The sequence below is a fragment of the Heptranchias perlo genome, chromosome 35 (assembly GCF_035084215.1).
Source record: "Heptranchias perlo isolate sHepPer1 chromosome 35, sHepPer1.hap1, whole genome shotgun sequence".
NCBI classification, from domain to species: Eukaryota; Metazoa; Chordata; class Chondrichthyes; order Hexanchiformes; family Hexanchidae; genus Heptranchias; species Heptranchias perlo.
In genome coordinates this window covers 10,916,525-10,930,383 of record NC_090359.1, presented here as the reverse complement: position 1 = coordinate 10,930,383, position 13,859 = coordinate 10,916,525, and the positions used below count along the sequence as shown (strand labels likewise).

The following is a 13,859-nucleotide window of genomic DNA, read 5'->3' as shown; positions in this document are numbered from 1 at the left end:
TAAACAACCCCACACATTGCTGCTGACTTGTCCATTGTAGGACATGAGGGAAGTGTTCCCTGAAGCAGGTATTCAAATTTAAGTAGTTACAAAAATCCTGGAGCAAAGTAAGACCAAATCACCAATTGTTCCTGCTAGGGTTACCTGGCTCTTTCCTCCTTCTCTTCAGCCCATCTTTTTCTTCCTGTGCAGAACTTTGGTCCAGCTCCTGCTATTTGTTTCAATCTCAATTTTTATTTTCCAGTCTCTGTTCACCTCATGCACCTTTTATATCCTGGACCCCATAGCCTCTAAAATACTTCCATTTGCTGTTGCAAATCTAAGAGCTCCTCTAAGTTTCCCTTGCTGGATTCTGTTTCATTAAACAGTTCTTGCCCCATTCCCCTCTCCTTGTGAATACAATCTTTGTGTAATCTTATTTGGCCTGGAACCAAATAACACTAGATCCCAATTGCCAAAACTGCCACTTGTAAGTCTACTGAAGAGTTGGAGAATAGAGCCATCTAATTAAAGGCTAAACCACCAACTACTTGGTCTGTTTAAAGCTTTAACTGAGTTTGCACCAGTGATGTTCAGGTTATTCTCACACAGGGATCATATGATCAGATCAGTCCATCGACCCCACTTTTCGTTGCTTCATCTTTCCTTCACTAGGTTCCACCTTTGATTTTTTAGCCTGCTGTTTGTTGTTGATCCGACAGTATTCTGATGTGATCTGGAACACAAAATATCCACGGAGCCCCATCCTTCCCTGACCGGATTTAGGGAAATATCAGTAACTCCCCTTTCTAATGAGAAAATTTACCACTCGACTCTTTCCACTTGGTGTTTGACTGTCCAAAAAGTACAAGAGATTAATCATTGAAACAAGGGATTACCAAACCCAGGAAATACCAGATAGTCTGTTCACCACTGTCGCTCACTGTATATACAACCAACACTACACACAGTGTTTGCCTCTCACCGCAATCCCTCCCAACACCAAACCCCCCGCCCCCGCCCCCCCCCCGCCCCAAATCCCTTCAGTCAATGGTCCACAGTCTCTTCCCCGTGGAGTGCTCTGCATTTTATTGTTTGTAAAATGTCATGATGACAAAACAAGAACTCAACATGCCGTGGCCCCCTTCACTTTCCAGCCGATGTGTGTACAGATGCTCACTGACCCTAGAATTGATGGAGTATTGAAGGACTTGTGTTTAACACGTTCATCACACCCACTTTCCATTCGCCTGACTCGCTGTTGGTTGCTGTTCACAGGCTCTGATCTGTTTGGATGTTGCCTCAAACCCGCAGCTACTTGCCAAATAACCAACTCACGGATCCATCCAGAATTATTCAAAGACACTGACCCGCAAACAACAATTAAACCTGTGGTTCTGGATCTTTGAACCGTCACGATCAGTGACCATAACCGATGGGATGGGGGCAGATCCACCAATTGACAATTTGGTCCATTATGGTCAAGTGCCCGGGTGGCCCCGGAGAGGGAGCATGTGGTGTCCACCGTTACGCTTGATGCCTTCCGCGACCGCTGGGCACCGCAGGGTATAGACTGTCTTTCAGACATCAACAATAGAATCCTGATTTAATTGGGAAAGTATCCTGTTGTTTTTGGTGGCACTTGATGCTTATTTTGGTATCTTTTCAGTTTGATTGGACCATCCAATATGAGTGGTGCCCTGAGAGGGCCACTTGTGATGGTTTATGTTTGGTGACCCTGGGGCAACCCAGAGTCTCCCTTGTTGGTCCATCAAAGAAAGGTCGATTATGGTCAAGAATATGGTCACTATCAGATTTTTTTTTCTTTGGAGTGTGGGATGGAAGATCAGCCATGGTTTTTTTGCTTTTCCTTTTTTTGTGTTTTAGGCCCCCCTTTTATAAGAAGGGGAGGGGGGGTTGGTTGTGTTTATGTGCAGTAAATCAATAAACCCAAAATAAGTGTCAAATTATAATTTTATTACATCGATCCAGGATGCACTCCAGTCCCTGCGGTGCCCACCGGTCACGGAAACAGATTTTACAGTTTGAGGAAAGTCAAAGCAATTGGATCTTTATTGAATTGTCAGCCGATGATGCTCCTCCTTCAAAGTTCTGACTGGCTCTGGGTGTCATCTCCCCTCCTCCCTTTTCTTGATTGGTGTTCTGAGAGAGGATGTAATTTCTGATTGGGTATTGCCAACTGTCACTCATCATCTAGGCTGCCACGCCCAGGATCAACCAACCCCCCCTCCCCTTCTGAAATGGAGCTTTGGGCAGCTGTTTTTCAGTTTCTTGCTTCAATCGAGTTGTTTAGTTTTGTTAAAGTTAATTTAAAGATGGCTTCCCAAGTGTGTCAGAACTATCACAAGGAGTGTGAGGATGGTGTCAACAAGCAGATCAATATGGAGCTCTATTCCTCCTATGTTTATCTTTCTATGGTGAGTTTTGTTTCTTTGACCCCTTCACATTGGAGATTCTAATGTGACATTACAAAATTCTGTTTTCTCCAACTCATCTATTGCCTTTTCTCTAATCTGCACCCCCTCCCCCCAATTGATTGATGGTGAGTGTCTTTTTGAAGCTGTAATATAATGTGATTTATTGTACAGTCATTATCAAAATGTCTCCCTCTTCCTTGCAGTAGTTGCACCACATTCTATATCTTAAATCTCAATTGTTCACTTTCCTGGTGTCTGAGCTTTCTATTGAAGTTGTGTTTTGCAGTACACTCTGCATTCAATGCCTGGGATTCATATTTCTTACCCTCTATTCTACATCTCTCCACAGTCTTTCCCCACATTCTCCTTGCAATGGTGGGGGTCATAATCTTAAATTAGAGCTAGTCCATTTAGGAGGTAAGTGAGGAAGCACTTTTCCCCTCAAAGGTACTGGAAATCTAGAACTCTCTCCCTTGAAAGTCTGTGGATGTTGGGGATTAATTGGTGCTTTCAAGACTGAAATCTTTTGTTGGGTCAGGGTATTGAAGGATGAGTTGATGTACAGATCCATGTTCTAATTAAATCATTGAGTTGGCTCAAATGGCTGTATGTCCCACTTCTGTTTCTATGCTCTGAACCTTCACTTTTTAAGTACCAGCTTGTCCCTGTCTGTCTTCAGCCATTTTGGTCCTACTCAGTGTAACTGTTAATCCCTTTGCCTTCCTACCTCTGTCTGTCTCTCAAAGCATTCAAATGCTAACAGTTTCTAGTCATGCAACTCTTACTGCTTGGTATCTGTTTCTCCTCTGAAATGTCTTGATGTTTAGTGTTGAAGGTGCTAAGTTAATGCTGTTTGTGGTAGTTGTAGAAAGGGGTTTGTTTCAAATTTCAGTCATGAAAAGGATGTAAGCTTTTATGTTCCTTCACTAATTTCTAGACATATAATTCAGTCTTGGGTGTGAAGATTAAAGTGAAATATTGTGTTGAGCATGTTCAAAGCTGAATTGGTAATTTTCCATTGGCCAGCTTCCCTATTGCTAGGAGTGAGATTATCTCACTACCAGGTTAGTGAAGCAAGTCAGCCTGTGCTAGTTTTCAGAACCATCTGCCTACAAGCTCAGTGAGACTTGAACCCTTGACAGAAAGCAAAATATTGAGGTTGGCTTTATGTACAATACCCATGATGATAATTCTGATACCCAACTACTTTTGATCTCACCAGTCCTATTACTTTGACCGGGATGATGTTGCCCTGCGTCACTTTGCTGAGTTCTTCAAGGAGCAGTCGCATGAGGAATGGGAGCACGCTGAGAAACTGCTGAAATTCCAGAATCAGCGTGGGGGCCGAGTAATCTTGGAGGATATCAAGGTTAGATTTAATGGAGTGGCCTTCTGAATGGCTCCCCTTAAATGGACAATTTTAAATATTTCTAAAGCAATTTGTTCTAATGCACATAATTACATAGAATGTCCAGCACAGAAACAGGACATTTAGCCCAACTGGTCTATGCTGGTGTTTATGCTCCACATGAGCTGCCTCCCACCTTCATCTTGCCCTATCATCACATCCATCTATTACTGTCTCCCTCAGTACTTCTCCTTAAAGACATTTATACTATTTGACTCATGGTTGTGGTGGTGTAATTCTATATTCTTGGGACAATTGGTTCATGGCAACATGGACATCTGATTGCTTTTCACCCCTATTTTCCTTCAGTACTTTCTTTTGTATTTTGTTTAATCCATTAAGTGAACTGGCTGAGACCTGATTCCCTTTTCAGAAGCCAGAGCAGGATGAGTGGAGCAATGGTCTGGAGGCGATGCAGAGAGCTCTGCAGATGGAGAAGAATGTGAACCAGAGTCTGCTGGATCTGCACAAACTCTCCACTGAGGAGACAGACCCTCATGTAAGTTTTTAATGTGGGCCTTTGGGTAAGTTCGAGGTGGTGGAAATTTACTGTCCTTGAGCCTATTCAAACGATCTTCATACCCAATAGCTTTGTTGGTGTCATGCTCAAATTTTATTGGGGAGGGGAGACAGGAAAGGGAGATTGCCCTACTGTCTGCATTAGAAGTAAATGTATCTGATCCCAGGATCTAAGCACTTAATAGAGCAAAGTTACTGTATAAAATGCATCAATCTAAAGTGCACCACTTGACTATCCTCCAGACCAAGAAGATTAAAATCCAAACCCTTGGAGAAGCTCAGATCTTCCTCCATCTCTTGCTGGACATAACTATTTTCCATCTTTTCTTCCAGTTGTGTGACTTCCTGGAGACCCACTACTTGGATGAACAAGTGAAGATGATCAAGAAGCTTGGAGATCACATCACCAACCTGAAGAGACTGGGAGCCCCTGAGAATGGCATGGGAGTGTACCTGTTTGACAAGCTCACCCTGGGGGAGAGTGATTGAACTGACTGCAGGGATCAAGCTTATTGTTCAGTACTCCTGTTTATAGTCTGAAGAACCCCTATCCTGTAGCAATGGTGACTTTGTACTAAGAGCTGTGAGACCTGGGCTCTTGATGTGAAATGTAATAGTAACTGGAAATAAACTGTTACAGAAGACTGGGTTTTGGCTCCTTGTAAATTGAGTGATTGCTTATTTTTCAGATTAACATAATTCAGCTGTTGTAACAAATTACATTGGGTTATGTATTGGCTTTAGGGTGAGATTCTGCCCTATGACATTTTTTCTTCTGGGGTCATATCAATGTAGTGACTTGGGTGTTGAGGGCTAATGTGTCTGCCTTGAGTGTAAATTGTATTTATGCAGTAAAATGATTACTGCTGATTTCAATGCAAAGAACAATACAGTAATGAGTTACTGTTCCTATTAGTACTGCATATTATCAACTGTTTAACTCATTAATGATGCAAAATCAGCTGCTGTAACATTTTGTTCCAATAAAACACAAGGAAAGTGAACTAGTAATTTCAGTCCAATAGGCAATTTTTTTAAGAATAGTATCTGCCTGGGGAAGAACAATCCAGATGCTTTTTTTTCAAAGATGCTACAGACCTCAGTAGGTAGTTGGGGTAGCTTATGAAATCACTCACTATTACTCCTAATAAACTGTTTGTTTGGAGTCAAATAGGTCTCATATGGGGGAGTGCAGGTTCCCTGTTTGTCTATTTCCCTTCATTTTCATCTTCTGCCCCCCAACCCCCTGTTAATTTCCCCCATGAATAATAAATTGGGTATGGTACAGAAAAAATACCTCGAACTAAACTCCAGCAAACAAAATCTTCCTTCTGGGAGATGTAGTAAATGCACGAAACAACTAACTTGAACCATTAAGTTGAATAGATAAGGCTCCTAAACTCTTCCATACCACTACTGTTCCATCAATTCATAAACCCAATATAAGCAGCTCATCCATAAATCTATCAATTTGTATTTATCCCATTGTGCAGTTAATACTAGATTACAATTCTAAATTCTACTGGATCACCATTTCATTTAAACCAAGTTAAATAGATATTTTGCCTGAAACTCCACATCCCAATGCCATCAATTCATAAACACAATACAATCAGCTCCTCCATAAATGTGTCGATTTGCCTATAGTCCTATTGTGTGTTCCATACCAAATTGTAATCAACCTTTCCAAATCTTATGGGTTCTCCATTCATCTCCTTCACCCCTATGAATGGATTCAAATGTTGATGCTGTAGCTGTAATTATCCAGTGTTTCCAAGTGAAGTTTAGGAACTTGTGACTTGCACTGGGTGTGATAGAATTGCCGTCTTCAGTCAGTCCATGTTAATATCTTTATATTGATGGAGTAAATAAGGGGAAACTGATTCCAGTCGCAGACCGGTTAGTAACCAGCAAACACAGATTTAAGGTGATTGGTAAAAGAACCAGAAGTGACACGAAACTTTTTTCAGTGTTCTGATCTGGAATGCATTGCCTCATCGGGTGGTGGAAGCAGATTTAATAACTTTCAAAAGGAAATTGGATAAATACTTGAAGGGGGAAAGAGCAGGGGAGTGGGACTAATTGGATAGCTCTTTCAAAGAGACAGCATAGGCACAATGGGCTGAATGGCTTCTTTCTGTGCTGTAATAGTAGGATATTATGATCTCTAAAGGCACTTTTGGGATATCAATGTCACCACATTTCATACGTTGTTGAGCCATAATTTTACGAGTCAGTGTGGATTATCTGGTAGCTTTGACTGCTGCATAGTTCGCACCTTTGAGGTGTAGTCCCTGTTGTAAGGTAAGAAATGCGGCAGTCAATTTGCCTCCAGCAAGGACCCAAAAACAGCAATGAAATATTGACCTGATAATCTGTTTTAGTGATGTTAGTTGAGGGGTAAATATTGGTCCAGATATTGGGGAGAACTCCGCTGCTCTTCCTCGAAATAGTGCTGTGGGATATTTTACGTCCACCTGAGAGAGCAGATGAGGCCTCGATTTAATATCACATCCAAAAGACGGCACCTCCGACAGTACAGCACTCCCTTCGTCAGCCTAGATTATGTGCTCCAGTCTCTGGATGATGACTTGAACCCACAACCTTCTGACTCTGAGGTGAGAGTGCTGCCACTGAGCCACAGCTGACACAAATGGAGATGTTTGTGTGGGTGACATTGCATTCAGTAATCTTCACTGCCTCTCATTCTCGCTGAATATCCTGAATTTTACCAAACAACATTTCATGAGAATCAAAACTAAAAATGATGGATCCCACAATGCTTTGCCCAGTTGATGCCCCCATGCTGCCAATCCTCAGACACACCCATTCTCTATATTAGAACTGGGGGCGATTCCCACCATCCATGGGATGGAATTTCCATTTCTCTGACCAATGGATGGTTTGCAAATTCACTCAAGGCTACTTGATTGCTTTGAATATTGTCTCAGCATCACAATCACTAACAAGTAATAAACTTGACCAGATTATGAAAAGCCACTTCAGTGAAAATATCAAATTATTATCAAATAATTCAAAGTTATGATTCCAAGAGATTGAAACAAAGAGAAACTTTCAGATTTTTTGTTTTCTTTTTTTTTCACTTTCAGATTTATTTTTTTCCTTTTTTCTTTTTTTAAATTTTGTTAGGCCCCCCTTTTATAAGAAGGGGGGTGTGGGGTGTGCTTAAATACTAAAACCAAACAAACCAACACCAAGTGATCAAATTAAAATTTTATTCTCCTCGTCCAGGATACACTCCAGCCCCTGCGGTGCCCACCGGCCGCAGAAAGCCTCGAGCGTACCGGCAGACACCGCGTGCTCCATCTCCAGGACCACCCAGGCGCGGAGCATTCCGCGGAAGAGAGGCAGACAGGCCGAGCGACCGCCCCCACGGACCACGATCATCCTAGACCTGTGGATGGCCACCTTGGACAGGCCCAGGAGCAGGCCCACGAGAACGTCCACCGACCTGCCCGCCCCCCTCCTCACCGGGCGGCCAAAGATCAGGAGCGTGGGACTGAAATGCAGCCAGAACTTGAGGAGCAGCCCCTTCAAATAATCAAACAGGGGCTGCAGTCTCGCACACCCAGTGTACAGATGGAACACGGACTACTCCAGGCCGCAGAAATCACAAGCGGCCTGGGTGTACGTGAAATGGCGTAACCGCCGGTTGCACACGACTGCTCCGTGCAACACTCTCCACCCCAGATCCCCGATGGAACACGGGAGGATCCCTGAGTAGAGAGCCTCCCACTGGGGACCCCCGTCTCCGCCGGACGGCAGGATGGCACGCCAGGGCGTGTCCGGCCGAGAGACGAGGGCGAGGAAGTGGATGGTGTGCAGGAGCAGCCTGTACAGGAAATCCCTCCGCGCGGTGTGAAACGGCACGGAGGGAATTTCCGAGAGACGGCTCAAGTTGTGAGGCGCGGCCCCCGAGGGAGGTTCCGGGGTTTGGCGCCGAGGAGGAACTCCGTCCGAACGGGGGTCAGGTCGGACGGGATGGCTCCGCACGCCTGAGCCGCCTCCACATCCCGAGTGGAGTCAGGGCCGAGCGCCGATTTCAACGCCCGGATGGCGGCGGCCGCGTCCCCGGCACGCCACGAGGACATCCGTGCGGCGAGCGCCCACGGCTCCAACCAACCCGACCCACCGCCATCCAGGACGTCCCTGACTCTGGTCACCCGACCGGCCACGGCCCTCCGCACCGACAGCCGCGAGTGGCCGAAGCCGATATCGCGGAGGAACGGATTCCCGAGCAGCGGCTCCTGCAGGACGGCCGCTACCCCTGACAGGTGAGAGCTCCGACCGGAGGCGACCATGCTCCAGACCCTGAGCAGATCCTGGTAAAAGACAGGCAGCTCCTGCAAAGACGTGCGGCCGCCCACCAGCGAGACGAACAGGAGCTGCGTGTCGTAGTTCAGGCCGTGCAGCTGGCGGAAAAAATACGTCGCCAGCGCACGCCATCTAAGAGGACGCTCAACGTACAGGTATCGCCGCAGCGTCCGAAGGCGGAAAGTTGCCACCTGGGTGCGGACGCACACCAGCCCCTGACCGCCCTCCCTAAGCGGGAGACTCAGGACCGCGGCAGCGACCCAGTGTATCCCTCTGGCCCAGAAGAAGTCGACGAACTTCCTCTGAATCTTGGCGACAAACTCGGGGGGTGGGGTCAAAGTGACCAATCTGTACCACAACATGGCGGCCACCAGCTGGTTTATGACCAGCACTCGACCCCTGTAGGATAACACTCGGAGCAGTCCTGTCCAGCGCGCCAGGCGAGCGGCGACCTTGGCCTCCAGCTCTTCCCAGTTCGCCGGCCAGGCTTCCTCGGCAGGGCCGAGGTAGACTCCCAGGTACCGGAGGTGCGTGGTACTCCAGGCGAAAGGCCTGAGCTCCTCCGGCAGGGAGTCCACTCGCCACTGACCCACCAGAAAACTGGACGAAACTGGAGTGCATCCTGGATATCCACAGGTCCAGGATGCTCGCGGTCCGTGGGGGCGATCGCTCGGCCTGTCTGCCTCTCTTCCGCGGGTTGCTCCGCGCCCGGGTGACCCTGGAGATGGAGCATGCGGTGTCTGCCGGTACGCTTGAGGCTTTCCGCGACCGGTGGGCACTGCAGGGGCTGGAGTGCATCCTGGACGAGGAAAATAAAATTTTAATTTGATGCCTGGTTTCGTTTTATTTGGTTTTTAGTACTTAAGCACACCCTACACCACCCCCCCCTTATAAAAGGGGGGCCAGAAAAAAAAAAAAGGGTGCTGGTTGGTGGGTAAAATGATAGTTGAGTTATTTGGTATCATGGGGGATTTTGCAGTGAGAGGTTTGTTCCCAGTGCTGGTGTTAGTTGGAGTGGTTTGTTGCTCTGATATTTGGGAACAGTTCAGAGGCCAGAGATTTCCATGGAGAAGAGTAAAACCCACCCCTGTGCCCCAGAGAGTCCCTCTCCCTGTGCCTCCCTTTGGTTCCCATTTCAGTGTGTCTGAGGGGAGAAGTCTGTCCCCACTGCAGACTGTGATGGTGCAGTGTGGAGAGCAGAACCTGCTGGTGAGGGTAGACATGGATTTATTTAGAACCAGGCACCTGATTAAAGCTGCTGACCTGACCCTGGGGACAGCAGGTTGTCGGCCAACTGGGATCTACTCTCAGAACCACACTGTCCTCTTTGACTATGGGCTCCATGAATGTGGCAGCAGATTGCAGGGAATGTGATTCCTCAACTCTTGCTCCAATTTCACTGTGTCGATTACTGCCCACTCTGAACTCATTAACATCGTGGGAAACTCCAGCCACTGAGGAGATCCCTGAATGAAATCTGTGTATACATTTTTGCCCACTGTGAAGTATCACCCTGTGTGAAACTACTTCTTTATGTTGACATGTCAATCTTCGCTTTATATTTAAAAAGAACTTCAACTTGTCACTGAGGGACTGCATCTTTCTTAAATGGGTCATTGCTGCTCTCTAACTCTGAGATTCAATTCTATTGACCTTGAACCTTCACCTGCATTTCTCCAAACCACTCTGTTCTTTTGTGCCTCAATTGATTTATCTTTTCCGTTCCTTCCTGTGGATATTCAGGCCTGTTGCCTCAACTTGTGGTCAATGAATGTTCAGTATGGAAGTTCCTGTTGAGACTTCCCTTGAAAGATGAAACAAGTGGAACAATAATTGGGATACAGTGTATTAAAGGGGAACTCCACTTTTGGTTGTTACACCTGCCAATACCATTGATTCCACGGACACAGATGAGATTTAAAAGTGATGTTGTGTTTTGTGCTCCATATCAGGGGTAATTTGAGCCCCTGAAGGTGAAAGCTCTATTCTCTATGGGAAAGAATGCTCATCAAATCTGGCAGTGCCAATCATTTCAGGGGTTTCTGACTGCAGGCCTGAAGTCCCCTGCAATGGAAGGTGGACTGAGCAGAGTAACAGAGGCTGCTCCAGGCAACTTCTACCAATGGTGGAGCTACTTCAATCATGTGTCATTGAGGAGCAGCTGAAACCCCTTAAACTGCTTCTTAACAGGGCAGGAAAATGACCAGAAATAGCTTTTGTTCAATGAGACCAGCTCTTCAGTCCTTAACCTGATGTCTTTCAGATGGCTGGAGATTTCCTGGTCGACACCACCCACCTGAACCACACCCCAAATGCTCGTGGATCTATTATTGTGAGAACGAATGGAGCAGTCATTCCCATTGAGTGCCACTATTTTAGGTAAGAATCTTTACTCTATTGCAAATAAGGTCTACAGCAGGTGCAGTTCTGTGAAGTTGTCCTGAAATTACTGTACTGTCCTTTCAGGAAGGGCAATGTGAGCAGTGACCCTATCAAGCCCACCTGGATCCCATTCAGCTCGACCAAGTCTGGAGAAGGGCTTCTGTCATTCTCACTGCGTCTTATGAACGGTATGTGATGGGTGGATGGGGAGTGCTTTTCTGTCGTCTCCCACTGGGAGTTACACCCACTATCTCCAACCCTTGTCCTCTTGTACTTCAGATGACTGGCTTACAGAGCGCACCTCGACTGTCTACTACCTGGGTGACCTCATTCACATTGAGGCCTCTGTTTCAATGACCAACCACATGCCCTTGAAGCTCTACATTGACAGCTGTGCAGCTACATTGAGCCCAGACAAGGATTCCACCCCAAGATACAACATCATTGACTACCATGGGTAAGGAGCTCTCTGCTTTCTCCAGCTGGTTCTGTCTCAATCGGTTCACTTAATTCACTTTGTCCCTTTTTTAATCTTTCTTCAGTTGCCTCCTGGACAGCAAAGCTGAGGACTCCTTTTCAACCTTTGTGTTGCCAAGAGGTGAACGTGAGCTGGACAAACTCCAGTTTGATCTGGATGCGTTCTGCTTCTTTGGAGATGACCGTTCCTTGGTAAGAGGAAGCCAAACATTGGGTTCCCCATGTTGGGAGGAGGTCACTAAATAACAACTTGTATTGAATGTGTCCCTCAGATTTTCATCACCTGTCACCTGAAAGTTGCTGCAGTGGATCGGAGAGATTCCATGAACAAGGCTTGTACTTTCCAGAATATGTAAGTTCCCTCTCTCGTTCAGGGATGTGTTGATTGAAGGGTGATGGACAACCTGGTTGATAAACTGATTCTCTGGTTGAGCTGGACCCCATTGGAAGAATCGACCAATGACGTGTGTGCCTGTTGTCATCTGGGCAACTGCAGTGCCACAAGGGATTTCCTCGTTGATTCCAGAGGAAGGAGGGATCTTGTATCTGGACCTGGTAGGACATTGATCCTCTTGATTGTTGGAGGTCACCCTTTACCCTCTCTAACTGGAATGTTTGATATTGCAGGGAGTGATGCTGAGTTGAAGTGGGAGGGTGAGGCCTCACTTGGACCCTTGGTCATTCTGGATCCTCATGTGACAGACCTGGCAACTGAGCCCCTTAATGATGTTGAGCAAAGGATGCAGGAGAGGTCTCCAGGTGGTGAGTTGGCCGACTGCTAGTTTCCATTTTCCCCTCAGTATTTCCTTCACTAACCATTGGTTTCTTGTTGCTTTATAGGTGTGGCGTCTGAGGTGGTCCTGATCCTGGCCCTGACTGTGAGCGCTGTCTCTCTGATCTCTGCTTCTTGGATTGCCTTGTTCCTGAACAGGAAACACAAGCAAACCCAGTTTAACTAGTTATCAAATGACCAATAAAGCAGTGACCACTTGTATCTTCTCATGGCTGGTTGCTCATTTCTCACTGTCTCCAGTCAACGACACAATGAGTGCTCAATACCGTGTTAGTAACACACTGCACTCCTCCGTCAGTTCCTCCTGTTAGTGAAATGGGTTGAAATGGGTCCATGTAACTTGTGGCAGAATGGCTGGTAATAGTGTATCCAGGCCCAGTCCAGGGATGGCTGCAGTAATGGGTGAAGGCTTGCCAGGCCCTCATTGTGCAGGTCAATGAGCTCTGAAGGGACAGTGGGACTGGCCTGAAGTCCTGGTGCCGGGTGGTTGACTGCCCAATCATTCCCTTGGTGCTCTGTGGCCATTGATCACTCGAATCCGCACATGGGCTCCAAACTCCTAAACGTTCCCATTTGGAGCGAATTGTCCAAACATCAATAGGATTGAAAGTGGGTGGACTTGAACTCTCTTCCAAGATTGAAGATCTCTGCCCCTGGTGTGAAGATCTTTGTTTTGTTGGGCTGGGGCTCCAAGTAAATTTCCAATGCCCAGTGTAAAGATTAATGTTCACAGGGGGCAATGTTGTGCTCATTGGGTACAGGCACAGAGTGCGAGGGACGGGGAGCCCAGCGGTTGTGATTTACCTCTGTTGGATTTGAATTTCACCTGTCTTCTCGTGAGCACAGACTGAAGTTTCGTTATCCTCAGCTTCCCCTCACGGCAGGCCCTCAGGATTGTATTGTAAGTAGTTAGTCCTATTTTTCAGATTACGTTATTGTTTATCATTCACTATATTTGAGGGGTGGCAATAGGAACAGGAGTTGGCCATTTCGCCCCTCTCGCCTGGTCCACCATTCAATGAGATCATGGTTGATCTGTGACATAACTCCATATACCTGCCTTAGTCATATCCCTTACCTTTTTGATTAACAAAATTTTAACCTGAGATAATAGATTAAACAATTGAGCTAGCATCAACTGCCATTTGTGGAAGAGTGTTCCTAACTTCTCCCACTCGTTGTGTGTAGAAGTGTCTCTTAACTTCATTCCTGAAAGTCCTAATTCGAACTTCGAGGTTATGTCCCCTGGTCGTTAAACTGGCTGTGTCTTTATAACTTTACAGTGAATTGGGTACAATCCATGTCTGGGACAACCTTGCCTTTGAAATACTGAAATTTGTTCATAAAATGTTCTTCAGATTTAATAAGAGCATATTTGTTTATCTTTACTGAGCTGGGTTTTTCTTTTTGGTAAATCAGACATTCAGGGGGTCTATTAAACAGGATGGGAGCTGTTAGCAGTAAACACCCTCTTCAGACAACATTCTTTGGCAGGTGGAAACCACTTCTCCATTTAAATCAAATCATA

General features: G+C 46.1%; 2 protein-coding genes and 1 long non-coding RNA gene across 3 annotated transcripts in view; 2 read left to right on the top strand and 1 right to left on the bottom strand.

Annotated features, from left to right (window-relative positions):
- Nucleotides 1-13,859, bottom strand: part of LOC137302350 (uncharacterized) — a 413,555-nt gene that overhangs the window by 109,167 nt on the left and 290,529 nt on the right. The gene's annotated exons all lie outside the window — the stretch shown is intronic.
- The window catches only part of LOC137302345 (zona pellucida sperm-binding protein 3-like), a 1,023,493-nt gene that overhangs the window by 784,665 nt on the left and 224,969 nt on the right, over nucleotides 1-13,859 (top strand). The gene's annotated exons all lie outside the window — the stretch shown is intronic.
- Nucleotides 2,316-4,988, top strand: LOC137301952 (ferritin heavy chain B-like). The gene is made up of 4 exons (XM_067971671.1): nucleotides 2,316-2,417; nucleotides 3,640-3,786; nucleotides 4,199-4,324; nucleotides 4,678-4,988. Exons 1-4 carry the CDS (start codon nucleotides 2,316-2,318, stop codon nucleotides 4,831-4,833), a joined length of 531 nt encoding a protein of 176 aa, XP_067827772.1. The 3' UTR covers nucleotides 4,834-4,988.

Bases quoted from the DNA above. Each gene is read 5' to 3' on its own strand.
- LOC137301952 (XM_067971671.1), top strand. From the start codon at position 2,316: ATGGCTTCCCAAGTGTGTCAGAACTATCACAAGGAGTGTGAGGATGGT. The intron at 2,418-3,639 runs GTGAGTTTTGTT...TGATCTCACCAG, and splicing joins CCTATGTTTATCTTTCTATG to TCCTATTACTTTGACCGGGA. The intron at 3,787-4,198 runs GTTAGATTTAAT...TTCCCTTTTCAG, and splicing joins TAATCTTGGAGGATATCAAG to AAGCCAGAGCAGGATGAGTG.